General features: G+C 44.5%; 1 protein-coding gene and 1 long non-coding RNA gene across 8 annotated transcripts in view; one reads left to right on the top strand and one right to left on the bottom strand.

Annotated features, from left to right (window-relative positions):
- Positions 1-1957: 1957 nt before the first annotated feature.
- CHRNA2 (cholinergic receptor nicotinic alpha 2 subunit) overlaps positions 1958-25149 on the bottom strand; it is a 50586-nt gene continuing 27394 nt past the window's right edge. For 6 of the 7 annotated variants that reach the window (XM_069975750.1, XM_069975751.1, XM_069975753.1 and 3 more), the window contains 4 exons: positions 21130-21174; positions 14859-14968; positions 6925-7963; positions 1958-2217 (listed from right to left, as the gene is read on the bottom strand). In XM_069975750.1, coding sequence (XP_069831851.1) covers positions 2092-2217; positions 6925-7963; positions 14859-14968; positions 21130-21174 — 1320 coding nt within the window. In that variant the 3' untranslated portion in view covers positions 1958-2091. Of the gene's footprint in view, positions 2218-6924; positions 7964-14391; positions 14423-14858; positions 14969-21129; positions 21175-25149 lie in introns of those variants that run through there. The other variant, XM_069975756.1, reaches the window with a different exon arrangement.
- On the top strand, positions 7706-9225 carry LOC138795967 (uncharacterized). The gene is made up of 3 exons (XR_011363693.1): positions 7706-7920; positions 8774-8835; positions 8960-9225. It is a non-coding gene; the product is annotated as an uncharacterized lncRNA (long non-coding RNA).

Below are 25149 nucleotides of genomic sequence, written 5' to 3'. Positions count from 1 at the left end.
ATCAGTTTACATGAAAATCACTTAGATCAATGAGCCCCATTATATAATATTTTTCTTAGTTTGCTGCAAGACTGACGAGACTGTGTTCTGCTTAGAACAGACTCCAAAGGGGATGGAGCATGAATCAAAAATCCAATGAACGCCAAAGAGTGCTGCACCCACTAAGGCCCTGTACTAGATGTTACCTTAAAGAATGTAATAATACCAAGGTTAAAAAATTATAAATATTAGCTACTCACAGTGTAGGTTATAAGTAGCTGATCTGTGGGGGGTCTGACCACTGGGAACCTCACTGATCATGAGGACTGGGGTGAATGAAGCTGCAATATTGTACTCAGCTGTGTTTAGTAGTTCTTTACAAGTGGAGGGAGGGATGGCTGAGCGTGCACTTGTTGCTGAATTCACTGATGGGTCTCCCTTTCTTGAGACCCCCCACCAATGAAAAGCTTATTATATTTAATAATCAGACTCCTCCCCTTTAAACTCATCCCATTTAGTAGCTCCACCTTTCTTGCAGAAAATATTCTATTGTTGTCCTGCTGTGTTAGAGAACACCAGGATTTCTTATTAAGTTAAGGCGTTATCCTAAGACGAACTTGATAGTTTTCAGTCTTGGGATAACCCCTTCACCTAATAAATCGTGGTGTTTTCTAACACAGCAGGACAACAATAGAATATTTTCTGCAAGAAAGGTGGAGCTACTAAATGGGAGGAGTTTACATGGGAGGAGTCTGATTATTAGAATCCCCGCCCCTGCTTAATCATCATATTCAAAGACTGAAACCTTATATACTTTTTTAACCTGTTCAATGTTAAAAAAGTTTTATAATTCTAGCCTGGAGTCCGCTGCTTGGAAGTCTAGGAGGAGGAGCTAAAAAGTGACAACTGTTAACAACATATTGAAGCCCCCTGAGGAGTTGTCACATCCCTTCCCCCATACAGCAGTGAAGAGGAAACTTTTCAACCTGGAACAGACTAGGAAAACTTTTTTTTTTTTTTTGCCTTTACACTCAGTATAAGCAAGTACCCATAATCCATTGCACTGTACCCACCATAGGAAGTAATACCATTACCTCTATTGTCAGGTACAATCATCTATAATGTTCCTGAATCAGCACATTCTGTCACTTGGCGCCTAGAAACCTGTAATTTTCCGCTGTCAAATCAGGAGGAGGTTTTGCATAATTTTCTAAATGTGTTGTGGTTAATTCTCGACTCAAATACAGATTATACTGTTCATTCTATGGTGGATTGTCAGTCACCTGTAATAGAGGTAACATAGGGTAGCACCACAAACCCAAGGAGGACACCTACAGTATATCTGCATTTTATTACAAAGCATCTACAGCTCACAGAGCATTGTCTAGACAGGATACGACTGTATCATTTTTCAGCTGAGGGCAGGACTACCTAGGTACAACCTATCAGTCTGGAGTCCAGGCTGTAGAGCTCACAGAGCATTGTCTAGACTGGATAGCCATAGTGTCCCCATAACAGGGACAGCCACAGAAGTCCATCATAATAGTGACAGCCACAGTAACCTATAACAGTGACAGCAACAGATGTCCATCATAATAATAACAGCCAATGTGCCCCCATAAGACACAGCTATAGTGCCCCCATAACAGTGACAGCCACAGATGTCCTCAGTAATACTGACAGACACAGATCCCCCATAGCAGTGACAGCCATAGTAACGTATAACAGTGACAACAACAATGCCTGCCTAAGTGTGACATGCAGAATACTCCCTTACCAGTGATGTCATGAGAGCCTACATAATAGTGCCAGACACAGATTTGCTTATTACAGGGCCCTTATTTTAAGAGACTCTTCCATCCACCAGATACAATGCTCAGGCACTTTTTCAAGCTGTGGATCCCATTAAAAGAGCAGAAATAATAGAAGGGATAGAGGAACCATTGGTTATTAATCGCAACCATTTATTATAACTCATGAGCAAGCGTCCATAATCAGCGATGGTCTCCTCATTCCTCCAGAAGGAGTCCTGTATGTGTCCAGAGTCCATCAATCCTGAAGCCTGAGATGTGAATAGCAGAGTCCTCCACATGCCAAAATGAGAGGCAAATCCTAAATCATCCCAGCGAGGAAAGGAGGGAGGAATAATCCAATTGTCCCTAACAAACACACGATAATGAACATCCAGAGGAATATCCGATCAATCACCATCGCTACATACTTCCAGTCTTCTTTTACCTAAGGGAACAGAGAAATTTTACCACAAGTGATAGAAAAAGTTACTACTATATAATACTGCTCCTATATATACCTACTATAATACTGCTCCTATATACAAGAATATAACTACTATCATACTGCTCCTATATACAAGAATATAACTACTATAATACTGCTCCTATATACAAGAATATAACTACTATAATACTGCCCACATATACAAGAATATAACTACTATAATACTGCTCCCTATATACAAGAATATAACTACTATAATACTGCCCACATATACAAGAATATAACTACTATAATACTGCCCCTATATACAGGAATATAACTACTATAATACTGCTCCTATATACAAGAATATAACTACTATAATACTGCTCCTATATACAAGAATATAACTACTATAATACTGCTCCTATATACAAGAATATAACTACTATAATACTGCCCCTATATACAGGAATATAACTACTATAATACTGCCCCTATATACAAGAATATAACTACTATAATACTGCTCCTATATACAAGAATATAACTACTATATTACTGCTCCTATATACAAGAATATAACTACTATAATACTGCTTCTATATACACAAGAATATAACTACTATAATACTGCTCCTATATACAGGAATATAACTACTATAATACTGCTCCTATATACAAGAATATAACTACTATAATACTGCTCCTATATACAAGAATATAACTACTATAATACTGCCCCCTATATACAAGAATATAGCTACTATAATACTGCTCCTATATACAAGAATATAACTACTTTAATTCCATGGCCTCCCTTCCCTGCATGTGCACGCTTTGCGGGGGTGCAGTTGCTGACCGACACAGTTTGGAGTTAGCGTAGGGACCCGTGTGAACCAGCAGACCTGCACGTTGGTACACAGGGCGATATGGCTTGATCAATTCATATTCCAACATCCCAAAATTGGTATTTTTAAAATAGGCTTAGCAGCATTAGTATCAGCCATAGGTGTGATGTGCAGCCGCTCCTCTATCTCCATGTCTGATTTTGCATTTTTGTGCCCTTTCTGGGCAGCTGGCACTCCCCTTTAAAAGACCCATGTGACCTAAGTCAGCAGAGCATATACCTGTGCTCACACGACAGTACCTCCATGTTTTCCCCATTCTGTCTGCAGCAGTTTTGGTGAGTGTAATACCATATCCATACTTGTGTTGTTTGGGGGAAGCCTTCCCCGCCGATGGTTCTGGCTGGGACTTTTTTTTGGGGGGGGGCACTTTGGGTCTGGTCCTGTGACATGGGGGTTGCAGGGCCATTCCATGGCCTCCCTTCCCTGCATGTGCACGCTTTGTGGGGGTGGCGGTCGCTGACCGACACGGTGTGGAGTTAGCGTAGGGACCTGTGTGAACCAGGAGACCTGCCCGTTGGTACACAGGGCGATATGGCTTGATCAATTCATATTCCAACATCCTGAAGTTGGTTTTTAAAAATAGCCTAGCGGCATTAGTATCAGCCATAGGTGTGATGTGCAGCCACTCCTCTCTCTCCATGTCGTATATTACAGTAGTTATATTCTTGTATATAGGGGCAGTAATATAGTAGTTATATTCTTGTATATAGGAGCAGTATTATAGTAGATATAGTAGATAGTTATGATTAGGTAGACTGGGTGGGGGAGCTCTCCGACATAAATTCTCATGCACCTGGGCTCTAATTGACAGCCAACAGTATCTTCAGCTTACTGTCGTGGGCTAAAGGTGGTGCTCCGATATAGCAATGTAATAAAACGGAAGAAAGACAAAGATCGGGCACTCACCATTCAGAAGCCAGGTTCGGTTATATGTTATACGTTTCACGCTTAGCAGCGCATCTTCCGGTCTTAAACCAGATGCGCTGCTAAGCGTGAAACGCGCGTAGTTGTCTAGTGAGAGCATGCCTGCTCCTTCACCTCCCCTCCCAACATCTCATGAATATGCATTGACATTAAACCGAACCTGGCTTCTGAATGGTGAGTGCCCGATCTTTGTCTTTCTTCCGTTTTATTACATTGCTATATCGGAGCACCACCTTTAGCCCACGACAGTAAGCTGAAGATACTGTTGGCTGTCAATTAGAGCCCAGGTGCATGAGAATTTATGTCGGAGAGCTCCCCCACCCAGTCTACCTAATCATAACTATCTACTATATCTACTATAATACTGCTCCTATATACAAGAATATAACTACTATATTACTGCCCCTATATACAAGAATATAACTACTGTAATATACGACATGGAGAGAGAGGAGTGGCTGCACATCACACCTATGGCTGATACTAATGCCGCTAGGCTATTTTTAAAAACCAACGCCAGGATGTTGGTATATAATTTGATCAAACCATATTGCCCCGTGTACCACGTGCAGGTCCCCTGGTTCACACGGGTCCCTACGCTAACTCCACACTGTGTCGGTCAGTGACTGCCAACCCCGCAAAGCGTGCACATGCAGGGAAGGGAGGACATAGAATGGCCCTGCAACCCCAATGTCACAGGACCAAACCCAACCCCCCCCCCCCCCCCCCCAAATCCCAGCCGGCACCACCGGCAGAGAAGGCTACCCCAAACAACACAAGTATGAATATGGTATTGCACTCACCACCATGGCCTCCCTTCCCTGCATGTGCACGCTTTGCGGGGTTGGAGTGTGGAGTTACCGTAGGGACCCATGTGAACAAGGGGACCTGCATGTGGTACACAGGGCAATATGGTTTGATCAAATTATATACCAACATCCTGGCGTTGGTTTTTAAAATAGGCCTAGCGGCATTAGTATCAGCCATAGGTGGGATGTGCAGCTGCTCCTTTCTCTCCATGTCGTATAACTACTATAATACTGCTCCTATATACAAGAATATAACTACTATAATACTGTTCCCTATATACAAGAATATAACTACTATAATGCGGTTCAGGGAAGAAACAGAGTGCTGCACCTCACACCTATGGCTGATACCAGTGCCGCTAGGCTAAATAAAAAACACATCAGAATTTTGTGTATGAATTGATCAAGCCATACTGCCCCATGTACCTCGTGCCGGTATCTGATACACATGGGTCCCTACACTAAGTCCACACCGTGCCAGTCAGTGGCCACCAACCCCGCAGGCACGCACAGTCAGGGAACGGGGCCATGGGACGGCCCTGCGACCCCCATGCCACAGGACCAGACCCAAAAACACCACACCAGAACCCGGCCAGCACCGCCGGCGGAGAAGGTCGCCCCCAAGCAGCACAAGTCTGGATAAGGTATTACACTCACCATAGCTGCAGCAAACAGAATGGGAAAAAACAGGAGGGATTAAAACCATGTGCACTCAGGTGTCTCCTGCTAATTGCGGTCATGTGGGTCTCACCAGGAGGAGTGCAATACACGGAGAAAAGAGAGAAACAAAATGCGGTTCAGGGAAGAAACAGAGTGCTGCACCTCACACCTATGGCTGATACCAGTGCCGCTAGGCTAAATAAAAAACACATCAGAATTTTGTGTATGAATTGATCAAGCCATACTGCCCCATGTACCTCGTGCCGGTATCTGATACACATGGGTCCCTACACTAAGTCCACACCGTGCCAGTCAGTGGCCACCAACCCCGCAGGCGTGCACAGTCAGGGAACGGGGGCCATGGGATGTGCAGCCGTTCCATTCTCTCCAGTTCGTATAACTACTATAATACTGCTCCTATATACAAGAATATAACTACTATAATACATCAGCCTTTTCTGCTATATCTCGCTTTGTACGGTGTAATATCTGTACAGCAGTTGTCAGCCTTTGTGTGATTAACATAGATTAGTATTGCAGATACTGCTGTGTGGTTTATTGCCAATATGCTGTAAGAGTGGAGGATGAGTGAAGAATAGTGCTCCTCATGTTGTCTTCTAGAATGTGGAACAGTGAGTAGCCAAGTGAATGAAAGGAACTCACTCAGACAGCAGGGGGCACTCTAATACCATAACAATGCAGTTGTCCAGGACCATCAGACTGGAAGTGAGAGAATTTACTGTATTGACTCCTCACCTGCAAGAACTTTAATCCATTTTACAGATTGTAAGATTAGATGAGTAGGCAATGAAGCTGCATCACTGATCCTGACCACATTACCCCCATGAAATGATGACCCACTGGTCCCCCATAACCCTGTGCGCTATGGGGACATGGAGGCTCTCCCTTTAAGACATATTTCAAACCACTATTTTAAAAATTGCATCTTAAAGGGGTAATTTGGCTAGGGAAAACTTTGTTTATATGTTGGCAAGTATATAAAAAATAATACAGAATTTATGCTTACCTCTCCGCACCCCCCCGGTGTCCTCCTACTGGTATCCAGTGCCCCCAAGATGATCTTGCCTCCACTTCTGAGATGCAATTGTCTTTAGGGTGATAGCCCACTCAGCCAATCACTGACTGAGGTGGGACAGCCCCAAATCTAGTGATTGGCTGAGCGGGCTTTCACCTGGAGACGGTCCGTCTTGGAAGTGGAGGCAGGATTGTCTAGGGGGGCATCGGAGACCCATAAAAAAACGGGAAAGCATGGAGAGGTAACTACAAACACTTCATTATTTTGTATATACTTGTCAACATATAAACACAGTTTTCCATATCCAGATAAAACATTTAAGACCCTGATTTCTTATTCTTGTCCTTAATTTGAAAAATAATCAATGCTAAAAAAAAATCATACTTACAGAAAAGTCTGCGTCCTCGGCCCGTAAGTGGTCTGCTATGTAGTGTACTCCTTCTAAAGCTTTTAAAATACTTGGCGAGAGCAAAAAATTAGATTCCACATTTTCCACTTTGTTTTGTCGAGGGGTCTGACACTGCCCCCCAGGCACTGGGTGGTTATAGTCATATCGATACTGAAGGCTATGGGTGTGGCTAGAGATGTGGTGCAAGTGGCAAGGTGGCATCTCAGCCTCCGGTTCCCCCCACTTCTCGTCCACGTCCGTCTCCATCCAATATTTGGACGTGCTGAGTTTAAGTTCCGGAGGGTCATACTGACTAAAAATCTCCTCCACAGGCGCTGGTGGCCTCTTCATGAAAAGCCACCTTGGGATATGATCCAGAAAGACAGAACGCACCCAAAGAGGCATCTTGTGAGTACTTGGCGAGCGGTGGTGGACATTCAACACAAAAACTGTGATGACTATGGAGAGTGTGACGAAGATCATAGTGAAGAGCAAGTATTCCCCGATCAATGGGATCACCAGTGAGGTGGAGGGGATGATCTCCGTGATCAGCAGGAGGAACACGGTAAGAGATAAAAGTACCGAGATACATAAAGTGATCTTCTCCCCACAATCTGATGGAAGGTAGAAGACCAGGACAGTAAGGCAGGAGATCAGAAGACACGGGATGATCAGGTTGATGGTGTAGAACAAGGGCAACCTCCGAATAATAAAGTAATAGGTGATGTCGGGGTAGATCTCAGTGCAGCAATCATACTTTTTAGAGTTGTACGTTCCAACGGCATTAACTATAGCCCACTCTCCACTCTCCCAATAATCCTTCAGGTCCACATTTCGCTCCATGCTCTCCAGGTCGATGTTGGCTTTGTCATATGTCCAAGAACCAAACTTCATCTTGCAGTTCTGCTGGTCGAAAGGGAAGAAGGTCACATCGATACTACAGGAGCTCTTGTAGATAGCAGGAGGAACCCACTGCACCTTCCCGGTGTGGTAGAGGTGAGCCTTAGTCATGTGGGTTATGGCAAACTCCCCATCCGCACTGTTGGAGAAAAAGAAGAAACATCTATTAATGATTACATTTTCTTTTGTAGTTTGTATTTTTGTTTAGCATTACTACAGAGAAATAACTTTATATATACCCTTCAAAACCTCCACTATGTATATGTATTTAACTACTACAATACTGCCCCCTATACACAAGAATATAACTACTATAATACTGCTCCTATATACAAGAATATAACTACTATATTACTGCTTCCTATATTTAAGAATATAACTACTATAATTACATAATTATAACTACTCCCTACATGTATGAAGTAAACCTCCAATAAACCGACTAGAAGACGCACATCATCGTTGAGTGCCCGCTTCTTTTTTCTTGCCATATTCACATTAGGTTTTTGTTTTAAGCGAAGCACCACTTTGAAGTGTTGTCCTGTCAGTTTGAGCTACCTGTTACCAGCCCTAGTTCCAGGTGTCGTAGAATGCTTAAGTGGTGCCGTCCACATCTCTCTCTATATATAACTACTATAATACTGCTCCTATATACAAGAATATTACTACTATAATACTGCTCCTATATACAAGTATATAACTACTATAATACTGCTCCTATATACAAGAATATAACAACTATAATACTGCCCCCTATATACAAGAATATTACTACTATAATACTGCTCCTATATACAAGAATATAACTACTATAATACTGCTCCTATATACAAGAATATATCTACTATAATACTGCTCCTATATACAAGAATATAACTACTATAATTTAGTAGTTACTTTATATGAGAATGTGATATTATATTAAGCTGTATTTATCTTTTATTAATAGAATCTTCTACTCAGGATGGTGAATTACTCAGAGAATGATGGGAGTTCTAATCCGACATCAGTGTAAATATTGACTGAATATTTTGTCACTATTTTCTGCCCTTTCTTTATGTTAAGAGAATTGCTCTGTCCTGGTGTCACTTTGTGGCGTGCAGTAAATGATTTGCTGCTGATTATATTTTTCCAGGACCGACCTCAGGACGTAATTTCTTATCCACAGAAGACTATTCCTGGCCACTTATTTAAGCAGCATGGGATCCGCTGATTTATACAGTAAATCACAGCTGAATCGGAAGGAAAGGAATGAGGTTTTCCAAAAATTTGCCAATTTGCATCGAGAGACAAAGATGTTTGTGAGGCTAAAATAACCACAAAAATCAATTTCCAAATAGCGCGGTCAATTTACTATTGCTGCAGCCGCTCGTCCCCAGGAGGCGATATATTACAATGCTCTATTGTTATCACCTGCAGAGGGGAGAACTTAAAAAAGCTCAAGCTATGGATTGTTTAACTAATCTTTGTGATGGGAGGAAGTAAACATGTAAAAATTGGGGGGAATCAGGTAAAGGCAACAATTTTTTTTTCCCGTCCAGTAGAATAACTTGGGGTTCAACTTAGGCATTCCTGTATGAACAAAAATAAATCATCTTTATGAAAAATAATAAAGAAAAATAGAGGAAAAAAATTATAGGAAAAAACACAATGTTATAGTACGGCAGATCCTCAGGGGAGGAGCATGATGAAGATTCAAGAGAGTGTTCCACCCCCTCGTTTCCTGTACTGAACTTACTATATAAGGTTAAAAGCTTTGAAGTCATATTTCCAAGCACATTCATAAGCATCGAGGAGGCACTAAAAGAGTGCAGAAATTTAAGGATGATTGGGGAACTTCTTGGAGGAGTGATTTAGGGCATCTAATATACTTAGCAACACCCTTGTTTACTCATAGGGGGAGATTTATAAAAGGGTGTAAATATACACCTGGTGTAAACTGCCAACAGCAACCAATCACAGCTCAGCTTTCAGCTCTGGTAAAATATAAGAGGAGCTGTGATTGGTTGCTGTGGGCAGTTTACACCAGGTGTATATTTACACCCTTTCATAAATCTCATAGTGTATGAGTTTTGTACACTTTAGGTAAATAAGTGCAATCTCATTGACTGAAAAATACGTGTTTGTGCAGGGGTGATGGTACTGCTGGAGGTGGCGGTACTGCGGGGCGCTGGTACTGCAAGGGTGGCGGTACACCAAAGGTGGTGGTCCTACAGTTAGGATGGCAGTAGTGTGGGGGTGGCAGCACTGCAGGGGTATCCGTACTGTAGGGATGGTGGAACTGTTGTGTGGCAGTACTGGGAGGTTGGAGGTACTGTGTGAGTGGTGGTTTAGTGGGTGGAGTACTACAGGAGTAGTGGTACTGTGTGGGTAGCTGTAGTGTGGGGGTTGCAGTAATGTGGGGGTGGCAGTACTGCAAGGGTATCTGTACTGTGGGGGTGACGGTACTGTGGGTGTGGCAGTACTGCGGGTGTGGAGGTACTGTGAAGGTGGCATTACTGCGGAGTGGTGGTACTGTGGGAGTGGCAGTACTGTGGGTGGGGAGGTACTGTGGAGGTGGCAGTACTGTGGAGTGGTGGTACTGTGGTACTGTGGAGGTGGCAGTACTGTGGGTGTGGGAGGCAGTACTGTGGGGGTGGCAGTGCTGCCGGGGTGGTGGCACTTTGGGAGGGGGGGGGGTTGTTGGTGAACAGATACCAGTATTAAAAATGTCATGTAGTGGTCATGGGGCCTGTTAAAGGTTTTGTACAGGGATCCAGGTGCTTAGAGCATGATACCATTGTTTACAACACTGGGGGAAAGTATTTGCCCCCTCCCAGGTGCATTCTATTAATGTAAATGTAAAAGTAAATTCCCTGTGAAGTCTATTGGCTCCTCTTCAGTGCAGAATATTAATGATGTGGGCAGCAGACACTACAGCAATAGCTCCGGATGACACAATGCCAGCTGATTGATAAGCTGCTTCCTCTGATACCCTGGCCATCCGCGCCCTCACCACAAATGTGCCATGATGGATTATTACGTCTGCTGAGTCTATGGCGAGCCGGGCAGGATAATTGCTTTGTTATGCAAGCGGCAGCACTGACGGTAATTGACAGGCGTCACGGCTGCTCTCTGTGATCTCAACTCATTAAACTACTAAATTAATGTGACATTCGATAGATGAAAGCAATTCATTCCTCCTCAACCTAGAAAAAAAAAAAAAAAAAAGATACAGCAACATCTTGTGTATGTAATGGGCGTAAAGGAGAAACACTCATCCAGTGCTTCTTACAGGGGTGAGTAGTGCTGGAAGAGGAAAAGACTACTATCTAAGGACCTTTACCACCACATTCACATCATGCATGTCAAATGTCTCCTGATACCCCAGCAGGTGGCAATACTGATCAAACTTTTTGGTTTGATCATCTCCTGATTCCCATTAATTCCGTCGGTCTAAGTCAGTCAGTGGGACAAAGTGAGTCCAGCTTCATAAACCCCCTACAGTAGGTGTTCAAATGATGTATCAATGCTGGCCAGTCACTAGACTAGATGGTAGAGATGGACGTCACCTAAAGCCTTCACCATGCCTGGGTCCTGATTGTGGCTCTTGGTACTCAGATACCACCTGCAGGGCTGAATTGTATGATAAGTAGGCAATCACAAAGCAATACATACAAAGCTCTAATAAATACTGGAAGTTAAGAGGAAAAATGCAAAGTCACTGACACATGACAGGAACCGAAAGGTGGTGAATGAATGACAAATGATGATGATAGGAATGAAACAGGTGATGAATAACAAGAACTGACCCTAATCTCTCCCTAGATCCCTCCCTAATTTTTAACCTAAAATCACATAAACTATTATGGTGTCCCACCACAGGTGTTGGCTGTCTTACACCTCTTGCAAAAGCCTGTACTTTAAAGTGTTAGTGTTGGTGAAGTATTGCTTAAGTTTTGTATGCCTAAGTATTGCACTGCTGTGGTGTCTAAAGAGTTATCTGTTCTGTGATCTGTGCACCAATGAGAGCTCTTTTTCTTTTCTGTCTATCTCTATCCTTCTCTTTTCCTTGCACTCTCTTTTCACCCACTCAGCGCGGGTGTCATCAGAAAATTCTGACCACTCTGCGCCATCCCAGGTAACAAGGTCTGGGGCTTGCGTCACCCTCTAGGACGGGTCGCCCGACACTGGTGGGCAATAGATGGTGCAAAGACCAAAGAGTCAAAACACGACCACAAGTATTCTCTCTACTCTCAAGTATTTTACTTATTCTACTTCTCAAGTTCCGGCAGAGCACAGTACTTCTTTGGGTTGGCACTCTCTTGACATCCTCCTCTCTACTCCTCTGAACTACTTCTACCTCTCAGTACGCAACTCAGTCAGCAGGACTGTATTCTTTCTCAGCTCTCAGACCAGATCCTGTCTCCACAGTATAAGATACCTTATCAAGCTGAAGTCACTGTGTATCAGTGTTTGGGGGATCCCCGGAGGGGGGGTAGGGTGGCAGAATTCAGGATCCCTAAGGGGCACGGTGGGTCGGGGGATCTCCGAAGGCGGCGGTGGGTGCTACAGGAGGGAGCATTCGCGCAGGGTCGGGGGATTCCTGGAGGGGGTGCAGCAGAACAGAGGATCCCCAGGTGGGGTGGCGGGTCGGGGAATCTCCAGAGGGGGGCGGAAGGAAGCAGGATCCCCGTGGAGTGTGGGGCGGCAGGACGCAGGATCCCTATTGGGGGTGGGGCGGCAGGACGCAGGATCCCTGTGGGGGGTAGGGCGGCAGGACGCAGGATCACCGCGCCGCTGCTGGGGGAAAGGGGGCCCCAGGATGGAGAATGCAGTACTGGGTCCAGTGGGTGAGTGAGGTCCGGTGGGTCCAGAAGGGGGAATTCCGGGCGCTTTCCTGACGTGTATCAGGAAAGCGTCCGGATATCCAGCGCTCCCATAGAGTTCTATCGGGGTGTCTGTGGAGGTATTCCGGATGAAAATAGGACAGGATCTAAAAAATCCTGACCTACTTTCCAAACGGAACCATTCAGGAAAAATCCTGAAGGGTGTCCGTCACTAATGTAAGCCTATGGGTCTGGAAATCCAGGCAGATTTTCCGGACGCGTGAAGGGGGCCTTAGGCCTCTGTACCGCCTTTTTCTGAATTCGGGGGGGAGGGGGGAGATTTATTAGGACCCCTGGATACTTCTAGGACCTGCAAGTTATGGCCTAAGGCCCGGCCTAGATACACTAAGCAGAAAGCTCCCTAGCTGACAGGGAGGGAAAAAACTCAAGCACCATTGGGGGAGAAGTCCACAGGATAACAGTGCTCACCAGCGTCCCACACGTAGTGACAGACCAAGGTCTGAGGCAGATCATCTCTCCACACACCACCACTCTCCACAAAGCACAGTAACCTGGTCAAGGACGCCAGTATTAAGAACTGTTAGCAACTGGACTGTAAAAATGCCTGCAAGTTTTTTAGTAAAGAAGTTATTGTTACACTGCCTTCCTCCTTGTCTCCCTGTTGTCTGGTCCACCTGCACAACACTATCATCAAGATTCATATCACCGGACAGCAGTATTTGGGGTTGGCCCTGGGGGAACTACAGGTCCACACCACAGACCACCTTACCCACCGGTGCAGCCCCCCTGCAAAAATATAAGAAACCACAAGTATTATAACTGGTACATGGTACGCCCTGTTGCTAACTGGTACATGGTAGACCTTGTTACTAACTGGTACATGGTAGGCCCTGTTACTAACTGGTACATGGTAGGGCTTGTTACTAACTGGTACATGGTAGGCCCTGTTACTAACTGGTACATGGTGGGCCCTGTTGCTAACTGGTACATGGTAGGCCCTGTTACTAACCCATACATGGTAGGCCCTGTTACTAACTGGTACATGGTAGGCCCTGTTACTAACCGGTACATGGTAGGCCTTGTTACTAACTGGTACATGGTGGGCCCTGTTGCTAACTGGTACATGGTAGGCCCTGTTACTAACTGGTACATGGTAGGCCCCGTTACTAACTGGTACATGGTAGGCCCTGTTACTAACTGGTACATGGTAGGCCCTGTTATTAACCGGTACATGGTAGGCCCTGTTGCTAACCGGTACATGGTAGACCCTGTTACTAACTGGTACATGGTAGGCCCTGTTACTAACTGGTACATGGTAGGTCCTGTTATTAACCGGTACATGGTAGGCCCTGTTGCTAACCGGTACATGGTAGGCCCTGTTGCTAACCGGTACATGGTAGGCCCTGTTGCTAACCGGTACATGGTAGGCCCTGTTACTAACTGGTACATGGTAGGCCCTATTACTAACTGGTACATGGTAGGCCCTGTTACTAACCGGTACATGGTAGGCCTTGTTACTAACTGGTACATGGTAGGCCCTGTTACTAACTGGTACATGGTAGGCTCTGTTACTAACTGGTACATGGTAGGCTCTGTTACTAACTGGTACATGGTAGGCCCCGTTACTAACTGGTACATGGTAGGGCCTGTTACTAACCGGTACATGGTAGGCCCTGTTACTAACTGGTACATGGTAGGCCCTGTTACTAACTGGTACATGGTAGGCCCTGTTATTAACCGGTACATGGTAGGCCCTGTTGCTAACTGGTACATGGTAGGCCCTGTTACTAACTGGTACATGGTAGGCCCTGTTACTAACTGGTACATGGTAGGCCTTGTTACTAACTGGTACATGGTAGGCCCTGTTACTAACTGGTACACGGTAGGCCCTGTTACTAACTGGTACATGGTACGCCTTGTTACTAACTGGTACATGGTACGCCTCGTTACTAACTGGTACATGGTACGCCTTGTTACTAACTGGTACATGGTAGGCCCTGTTACTAACTGGTACACGGTAGGCCCTATTACTAACTGGTACATGGTAGAGCCTGTTACTAACTGGTACATGATAGGCCCTGTTATTAACCGGTACATGGTAGGCCCTGTTACTAACTGATACACGGTAGGCCCTGTTACTAACTGGTACATGGTAGGCCCTGTTAAAGTCTTTTGGATAGGCCCAGGAGCTCATAGTTGACTTACTTGTTATACAGGACAATATCCGGGATCCAGATCATCTCTGATGGGACTCTTATGGAGGTGACGTTGTCGTAGTCTGCTGGATTCCATCGCAGTTTGTAGTCATTCCATTCCTATGGAACATCAATACTTTTATTATATTTATGAACAAAACGTACATACATAAGTGACTCTATCCTGCCTGAAAACGTTATGTTCTAGCCATGGCTCCTTGACTACATTACTCTGGTAGAGTTGTATAGAAAAACTAGCTGTATAGACAAAAATGACACATTACAAGTTTTTTATAATATAATATACATAATACATTCTAGTGCCCTCCTACTATTACTCCAGTGCCTGGGCCTAAAACATATTGTATTCAACCACAGGGTACTGGCTGCAATATAGTTAATCCCATCCAATGACTGTGATCACAAATTAAACAATAAGAAACAAACAAGAAGTGAACAGATGCACAATTAACCTCACGTAACACCGAATGGGAAGAATTACATCCCCACTGATGTGAGTCACAGGATATACAGTATCTATTTATATTCCACATCCTATTAATATCACAGTGCCAAATGTAACATGAAAACTGATGTCTCAGGATTCCTAATCTTCCCTTTATTAGGAAGTGCCAAACATCATTATTACTGACATCAAACAAGCAGTGACAATGACTATAGAGAAGACAAGAACATTTCTGAAATTCATAACCTAAATCAAGTGGAGAGGGAAAAGAAAGTGACAACAGATGTGAGCACAATTCTGGCCTTCTATAACTCTGCTCCGTATGTACAAGAATATAACTACTATAATACTGCCCTCTATATACAAGAATATAACTACTATAATACTGCTCCTATATACAAGAATATAACTACTATAATACTGCCCCTATATACAAGAATATAACTACTATAATACTGCTCCTTATATACAAGAATATAACTATTATAATACGGTTCAGGGAAGAAACAGAGTGCTGCACCTCACACCTATGGCTGATACTAGTGCCGCTAGGCTGAATAAAAAACACATCAGAATTTTGTGTATGAATTGATCAAGCCATACTGCCCCATGTACCTCGTGCCGGTATCTGATACACATGGGTCCCTACATTAAGTCCACACCGTGCCAGTCAGTGGCCACCAACCCCGCAGGCGTGCACAGTCAGGGAACGGGGGCCATGGGACGGCCCTGCGACCCCCATGCCACAGGACCAGACCCAAAAACACCACACCAGAAGTCGGCCAGCACCGCCGGCGGAGAAGGTCGCCCCCAAGCAGCACAAGTCTGGATAAGGAATTACACTCACCATAGCTGCAGCAAACAGAATGGGAAAAAACAGGAGGGATTAAAACCATGTGCACTCAGGTGTCTCCTGCTAATTGCGGTCATGTGGGTCTCACCAGGAGGAGTGCAAAACACGGAGAAAAGAGAGAAACAAAATGCGGTTCAGGGAAGAAACAGAGTGCTGCACCTCACACCTATGGCTGATACTAGTGCCGCTAGGCTTAAATAAAAAACACATCAGAATTTTGTGTATGAATTGATCAAGCCATACTGCCCCATGTACCTCGTGCCGGTATCTGATACACATGGGTCCCTACACTAAGTCCACACCGTGCCAGTCAGTGGCCACCAACCCCGCAGGCGTGCACAGTCAGGGAACAGGGGCCATGGGACGGCCCTGCGACCCCCATGCCACAGGACCAGACCCAAAAACACCACACCAGAACCCGGCCAGCACCGCCGGCGGAGAAGGTCGCCCCCAAGCAGCACAAGTCTGGATAAGGAATTACACTCACCATAGCTGCAGCAAACAGAATGGGAAAAAACAGGAGGGATTAAAACCATGTGCACTCAGGTGTCTCCTGCTAATTGCGGTCATGTGGGTCTCACCAGGAGGAGTGCAAAACACGGAGAAAAGAGAGAAACAAAATGCGGTTCAGGGAAGAAACAGAGTGCTGCACCTCACACCTATGGCTGATACTAGTGCCGCTAGGCTTAAATAAAAAACACATCAGAATTTTGTGTATGAATTGATCAAGCCATACTGCCCCATGTACCTCGTGCCGGTATCTGATACACATGGGTCCCTACACTAAGTCCACACCGTGCCAGTCAGTGGCCACCAACCCCGCAGGCGTGCACAGTCAGGGAACAGGGGCCATGGGACGGCCCTGCGACCCCCATGCCACAGGACCAGACCCAAAAACACCACACCAGAACCCGGCCAGCACCGCCGGCGGAGAAGGTCGCCCCCAAGCAGCACAAGTCTGGATAAGGAATTACACTCACCATAGCTGCAGCAAACAGAATGGGAAAAAACAGGAGGGATTAAAACCATGTGCACTCAGGTGTCTCCTGCTAATTGCGGTCATGTGGGTCTCACCAGGAGGAGTGCAAAACACGGAGAAAAGAGAGAAACAAAATGCGGTTCAGGGAAGAAACAGAGTGCTGCACCTCACACCTATGGCTGATACTAGTGCCGCTAGGCTTAAATAAAAAACACATCAGAATTTTGTGTATGAATTGATCAAGCCATACTGCCCCATGTATGGTGTATGGTGGTACACGGGGGTAATATGGCTTGATCAATTCATATAAAGACACTCTGGTGTTGATTTTTAATATAGGCCTAGCGGCATTAGTATCAGCCATAGATGGGATGTGCAGCCGTTCCTTTCTCTCCAGTTTCCGTGTTTTAATGTTCTCCCTCTCTGAACAGCTCGCACTCCTTCATAAGACCCACATGACCAAAATTAGCAGGATATGTCTGTGCTCACATGTCTGGACCTTATGTCTTCCCCATTCTGTGAGAGCAGCAATGGTAAGTGTAATACCATATCCATACTTGTGTCGTTTGGGGGCAGCCTTCCCCGCCGGTGGTGCTGGCTGGGTTTTGGTGGGGCTTTTTGGGTCTGGTCCTGTGACATTGGGGTTGCAGGGCCGTTCCTTGGCCTCCCTTCCCTGCACGTGCACGCTTTGCGGGGTTGGCGGTCGCTGACCGACACGGTGTGGAGTTAGCGTAGGGACCCGTGTGGACCAGAGGACCTGCGCGGTGGTACACGGGGCAATATGGCTTGATCAATTCATATACAGACACTCTGGTGTTGATTTTTAATATAGGCCTAGCGGCATTAGTATCAGCCATAGATGGGATGTGCAGCCGTTCCTTTCTCTCCAATAACTATTATAATACTGCTCCTATATACAAGAATATAACTACTATAATACTGCTCCTATATACACGAATATAACTACTATAATACTGCTCCTATATACAATAATATAACTACTATAATACTGCTCCTATATACAAGAATATAACTACTATAATCTCCTAGTATTCTCCCATTCTACCTGCAGAGGAATGGAGAGAGGTAAGAGCTTGTTTACACTTGTGTTGCTTGGCGTCCACTTTTTCCGCCGGTGGCGCCTGCGGGGTCTGGGGGGCCCTTCAGGGTCTGGTCCTGTGACAATGGGGTTGCAGGGCCATTCCATGGCCCCCCTTCTCTGCTTGCGCACGCTTTGCGGGGATTGTGGTCGCTGACCGGCACAGTGATGTTTTTTGGTTAGGGACTTGTGTATCAGAAGACCTGCACGTGGTACATGAGGCAATATGGTTTGGCCAAATTATATACTAACTTCTGATGTTGGTTTTAAATGTAGCTGAATAAGCTTTCGTGTCAGCCATGGGTGCGATGTGCAGCCATTTCTGTCTTTTTGGCTTGTGCATATGTTATGTATTCTGTCCCTTTTTTCATTGTGGCTAGCACTCGTGCTGTGTAAGACCCATGTGATCCAAATTAGCAGGAAGCACCTGTGTACATAAGGGGAGGATCTCCCAGTATTCTCCCATTCTTCCTGCAGAGGAATGGAGAGAGGTAAGAGCTTGTTTACACTTGTGTTGCTTGGCGTCCACTTTTTCCGCCGGTGGCGCTTGCGGGGTTCGGGGGGGCCCTTTAGGGTCTGGTCCTGTGACAATGGGGTTTCAGGGCCATTCTGTGGCCTCCCTTCTCTGCTTGCGCACGTTTTGCAGGGATTGTGGTCGCTGACCGGCACAGTGATTTTTTTTGGTTAGGGACTCGTGTGTATCAGAAGACCTACACGTGGTACATGAGGCAATATGGTTTGGCCAAATTATATACTAACTTCTGATGTTGGTTTTAAATGTAGCTGAATAAGCTTTCGTGTCAGCCATGGGTGCGATGTGCAGCCATTTCTGTCTTTTTGGCTTGTGCATATAACTACTATAATACTGCTCCTATATACAAGAATATAACTACTATAATACTGCTCCTATATACAAGAATATAAATACTATAATACTGCTCCTATGTACAAGAATATAACTACTATAATACTGCTCCTATATACAAGAATATAACTACTATATTACACTCACTGGCCACTTTATTAGGTACACCTGTCCAACTGCACGTTACCACTTAATTTCTAATCAGCCAATCACATGGCGGCAACTCAGTGCATTTAGGCATGTAGACATGGTCAAGACAATCTCCTGCAGTTCAAACCGAGCATCAGTATGGGGAAGAAAGGTGATTTGAGTGCCTTTGAACATGGCATGGTTGTTGGTGCCAGAAGGGCTGGTCTGAGTATTTCAGAAACTGCTGATCTACTGGGATTTTCACGCACAACCATCTCTAGGGTTTACAGAGAATGGTCCGAAAAAGAAAAAACATCCAGTGAGCGGCAGTTCTGTGGGCGGAAATGCCTTGTTGATGCCAGAGGTCAGAGGAGAATGGGCAGACTGGTTCGAGCTGATAGAAAGGCAACAGTGACTCAAATAGCCAACCGTTACAACCAAGGTAGGCAGAAGAGCATCTCTGAACGCACAGTACGTCCAACTTTGAGGCAGATGGGCTACAGCAGCAGAAGACCACACCAGGTGCCACTCCTTTCAGCTAAGAACAGGAAACTGAGGCTACAATTTGCACAAGCTCATCGAAATTGGACAGTAGAAGATTGGAAAAACGTTGCCTGGTCTGGTGAGTCTCGATTTCTGCTGCGACATTCGGATGGTAGGGTCAGAATTTGGCGTCAACAACATGAAAGCATGGATCCATCCTGCCTTGTATCAACGGTTCAGGCTGGTGGTGGTGGTGTCATGGTGTGGGGAATATTTTCTTGGCACTCTTTGGGCCCCTTGGTACCAATTGAGCATCGTTGCAACGCCACAGCCTACCTGAGTATTGTTGCTGACCATGTCCATCCCTTTATGACCACAATGTACCCAACATCTGATGGCTACTTTCAGCAGGATAATGCGCCATGTCATAAAGCTAGAATCATCTCAGACTGGTTTCTTGAACATGACAATGAGTTCACTGTACTCAAATGGCCTCCACAGTCACCAGATCTCAATCCAATAGAGCATCTTTGGGATGTGGTGGAACGGGAGATTCGCATCATGGATGTGCAGCCGACAAATCTGCAACAACTGTGTGATGCCATCATGTCAATATGGACCAAAATCTCTGAGGAATGCTTCCAGCACCTTGTTGTATCTATGCCACGAAGAATTGAGGCAGTTCTGAAGGCAAAAGAGGGTCCAACCCGTTACTAGCATGGTGTACCTAATAAAGTGGCCAGTGAGTGTATGTGTTTTGTGCACTGGTGGGGGTCTGATGACACCACCCCATTAACTTTCATGATGATTAAGTTGTGATGTCACTACAAACTTGAATCATCATGAAAATGTATGAAGCAGCAATAGAGAAGGTGGCAGATTGGAGGGCACTAGGACCGCCTTCAGTGCACTAAGCTAGCAAATTTGCATATAACATTTTGGCCCATATCTTTTTTAGTAGGGCTGTGTTAATGCTATATTCCATTTAAGGCCATGTTCACATGCTATAAGAGACCGGCCGTTCCGTGACCAGCCAGATGATCTTTTTGGCCGCAGTGTTCTGATGCGGGCGCATCCGTGCGCTTCCACATCAGAACTCCCAACAGCACACTATGAAGCGTGCGGCCGGATCCGCTTGCTCCACAGTGTGCACTGACAGGGTTTTCTGTGGCCCGGTATTCAACTGACATGTCAGTTGTTTGCGTCATCGCAAGAGATCCTGGCCGGAGCGTATACTATGTGTATACACTCCGGCTGGGATTCCTAGGCAGCAATGGACATATATCTCCGTATAAATCACGACCGTTGTACAACGGCCGTGGTTTTACGAAAATATACGGTGTGTGAACATAGCCTAAGGCAAAAAGTGCACAGAACTTTATTTCATCCCTCGGCATCTCTCCCTACCTGTTTCAGCCACACGTTGGTCGTCATCATCTGGTTTTTCTCATCCTGCAAGCAAATAAAAAGAAAGTCCGGATTACTTATCAGGGAACACATATGTGTCACTTATCAATGGCGATCATAACAGACGCTACGGGGGATGTATCCCTGTCGTCACGTTGTGTCACAGGCCTAGAAATAAACCACATGAGTAGACTACGTCCCCCCCGATGCAACTAAATCAAAGCTTTATCAGTCACCGGAGCAGAAAACTGGAAGAACGACACATAAATGGCCTCAGCTGGGCACAAGCGAGAAGTGACTCGTCTGCAATATCGAGGATTTTCACCAAAGATCTCATTACCCCAGTGGGTACGGCTGGCGCCAGCAATAAAGTGTAGCATCCTAAAGGCGGCAGAGGAAACATATTAATATTTATAGGCTCAAAATGAAAGAAAAATACCGTTATGGGGGCTTCAATATCTGTTGATTTGTGCTCCGGCTCCAGCCGAGCGTACCGCCATCGTATTAGTATCAGGTTATTATTTATTGGTTCATTAATGTATATGGAGGCATTACAGACAGTCAGCGACTAACTCTGCGGGGCCGACAAATAATGAGGGGGGCCCAGCAACAGGTGGTTTAGTAAGGCAGAGCTGGAGTGTATATATATACAGTATATACTATATATATGGTGTGATTGGTGATGTCTGTAATTGGCAGCCAGACATAATACAACCAGCAGGGACTCTATCAGTCACTGAGGAGAGTTATAGTCCGTGTATCTGGCCTATGCATATGAATTGTTCTGATTTGATTTCCGTAAGTGATGGGTACAGGGCTGATATAGAAGATGGAGCCGCGCTTTATAAATGATGAGGCTCCGCGGGGAGGATTATAATAGTATATATAATGCCCAAGCTGATTCATTGTTGTGCAAAATACTGAAGATTGGGAGACAATGGAAATCTATTGCTTTTATATTTAAAGGGGAACTCTGGCAATTATTTTTATTTCAAATCAGCTGGTGGCAGAAAATGTTATAAATATGTAAATTACTTATATTTAAAAATCTCTAGTCTTCAAGTACTTATCAGCTGCTGTATGTCCTGCAGGAAGTGGTGTATTCTTTCCAGTCTGACACAGCGCTCTCTGCTGCCACCTCTGTCCATGTGAGGAACTGTCCAGAACAGGAGAGGTTTTCTATGGGGATTTGCTACAGTTGACAGTTCCTGCCATAGACAGAGGAGGCAGCAGAGAGCGCTGTGTCAAAGTGGAAAGAATACTTCCTGCAGGACATATAGCAGCTGATAAGTACTGGAAGACAAGATTTTTTTTTTAAAATAAAACCTACAAATCTGTACACCAGCTGATTTGAAAGAAAAACATTTTCACCAGAGTACACCTTTAAGTTCTGTTTTAAAAGGGAATGTGTCACAATGAAAATGCTATCCAATCTGAGGGCAACATGTTATAGAGGAGGAGGAGCTGAGCGGACTGAAATATAGTGTTATATGAATTTAATCTGTGTAACTAATCATTTATTCACTTAAACCTCTGTTCCTTCTGGATTTAGGAATCCAGTGGGCGGTCCTAATCAATGATTGGCTGATTGTAAACTTGTACAGGGAGGGCTGCCAATCACCTTGTAGGACCGCCCACTAGACTCCTAAGACCAGAAGGAGCAGAGGTTTAACTGAATAAAAAACAAGTTATACTGCATATTTTACCACAACACTATATATCTATCTGCGCAGCTCCTCCTGCTCTATAACAAGGTGTCCACAGATTGGACTGCAGTTTTAATGTGACTTGTTCCCTTTAACCCCTTAAGGACAGAGCCAATTTCGATTTTTTTGCGCTTTCTATTTTCCTCCTTGTGCTTAAAAGGCCATAGCACTTACATTTTTCCACCTAGAAACCCACATGAGCCCTTATTTTTTGTGCCACTAATTGTACTTTGCAATGACAGGCTGAATTTTTTCATAAAGTACACTGTGAAACCAGAAAAAAATAAATGTATGGTGAAATTGGAAAAAAAAACAAAAAAAAAAACGCATTTTGTTTATTTGGGGGGTATTTGTTTTTACCTTAATCGCCCTGGGGTAAAACTGACTTGTTATATATGTTCCTCAAGTTGTTACGATTAAAAGGATATATAACATGTATAACTTTTCTTTTATCTGATGGCCTGGAAAAAATTCAAACCTCTGTTAACAAATATATGTTCCTTAAAATCGCTCCATTCCCAGGCTTATAGCGCTTTTATCCTTTGGTCTATGGGGCTGTGTCAGGTGTATATGCGTATGCATATGCGAAGTTTGGATCGCTTTTTATTACAATTTTTCTGGATTTGATGTGACCAAAAATGCGCAATTTTGCACTTTGGGATTTTTTTGCGCTGATGCCATTTACCGTGCGAGATCAGGAATGTGATTAATTAATAGTTTGGGCGATTACGCACGCGGCAATAACAAACATGTTTATTTATTTATTTTTATTTATAACTGTGTGAAAATGGGGGTGATTCAGACTTTTATTAGGGGAGGGGGCTTTTTACTAATAACAATAATTTATTTTATTTTTTTACACTTATACTAGAAGCCCCCCTGGGGGACTTCTAGTATATACACTCTGATCTCTCATTGAGATCTTTGCTGTATACTTATACAGCATAGATCCATGAGATGGGCACTCGTTTGCTTTCGGCTGCTGCAGCCGAAAACAAACAAGTGCCGAGCCCGGATCAGCGCCATCTTGGCGGAGACCCCGGCCGGCTGAAGATACGGAGATTGCAACGTCCCGGGGTCGTCCCGGACAACGTCCCGGGGGGGTGATCTCCGCCACTAGACACCAGGGAACGGCTGTATCCGGTAATCTGATGCAGCTGTCAGCTTTGACAGCTGCATCTGATTACCTGATTAGCGGGCACGGCGATCGGACCGTGCCTGCTAATAGCTGCGGTCCCGGGCTACATGCAGCCCTTTGTCGTTAAGGGGTTAAGAAATATTCTGTTTTTTTTTTTTAATTTTATTTGTAGAATATGAAATCATCCACTTTTCTTCTATACTTACCTGTCACATGACCATTGCATTACGTTTATACACAGAGATTATGTACGTACATACTGTATGTTATCTATGTTTTATTGCAGGATGGGTTAACCGCCGGTTGTTTGCATATGTTCTTATAGTGAGATCATATAAATCCGGTGCATTGGTTTTGTTCCAGTCCCTGATCAAGGTCAATGTTAATGCCATTGACGCTCGGCAGTGCCCACTTTTCCTCCTTTTCCTTAACCATATGTGACAGCGGCGGCTCAGGCCGGTAATTGATAGATTACACGTGTATTGAGCTGTGTGGGATGTGTTTTATGTTAATGCTGATGGCGAATTCACAGATTCAGCACTTAAATCATTTGTAGCAGAGGCACTTAAAGGCACGGCACCTCCAATGTGGAGCGCTAGGGGTTGACTTAATGTATGGGTAATAGGATGGAGCCAGAGCTCGGTGTCAGGATTACAAGTATAGGCCTCCGTGATGAGAACAATAAGAATGAGGGGAGGAGAAGGTGTGCTGGGATATGGTTGGCTATATGATCACTGTAGAACTATAGGTTTGCTGTATTAAAGGCTAGCTGACTATAGTGGATATAGATCTAATAAGGTCGGTACTGTTATATGGCCACAGGGATATAGCTGGTATCATCATGTAGTCAGTGATATGGACCGTACTGTTATATAGTTATATAATGACAGTGATATATGATCATCATGATATGGTCAATGATATGTTAGTGTTGTTATATGGTCACTAATATGGATTGTACTGTTATATAAACATGTACATAGTTGGTACTGTTATATGGTCACTCTTATGGCTGCTACTGTTATATGGTCCCTCTTATGGCTGCTACTGTTATATAGACATGTACATAACTGGTACTGTTATATGGTCACTGATATGGCTGGTACTGTTATATAGACATGTACATATATGGTGACCTCCCATGGTGGTATGGAGGAGGTACAGCCGGTCACTTGC

Source organism: Dendropsophus ebraccatus, chromosome 6 (assembly GCF_027789765.1).
Source record: "Dendropsophus ebraccatus isolate aDenEbr1 chromosome 6, aDenEbr1.pat, whole genome shotgun sequence".
Taxonomy (NCBI): domain Eukaryota; kingdom Metazoa; phylum Chordata; class Amphibia; order Anura; family Hylidae; genus Dendropsophus; species Dendropsophus ebraccatus.
Note: the sequence above shows the minus strand (reverse complement) of the source record. Positions and strands in the feature narration are given on the sequence as shown.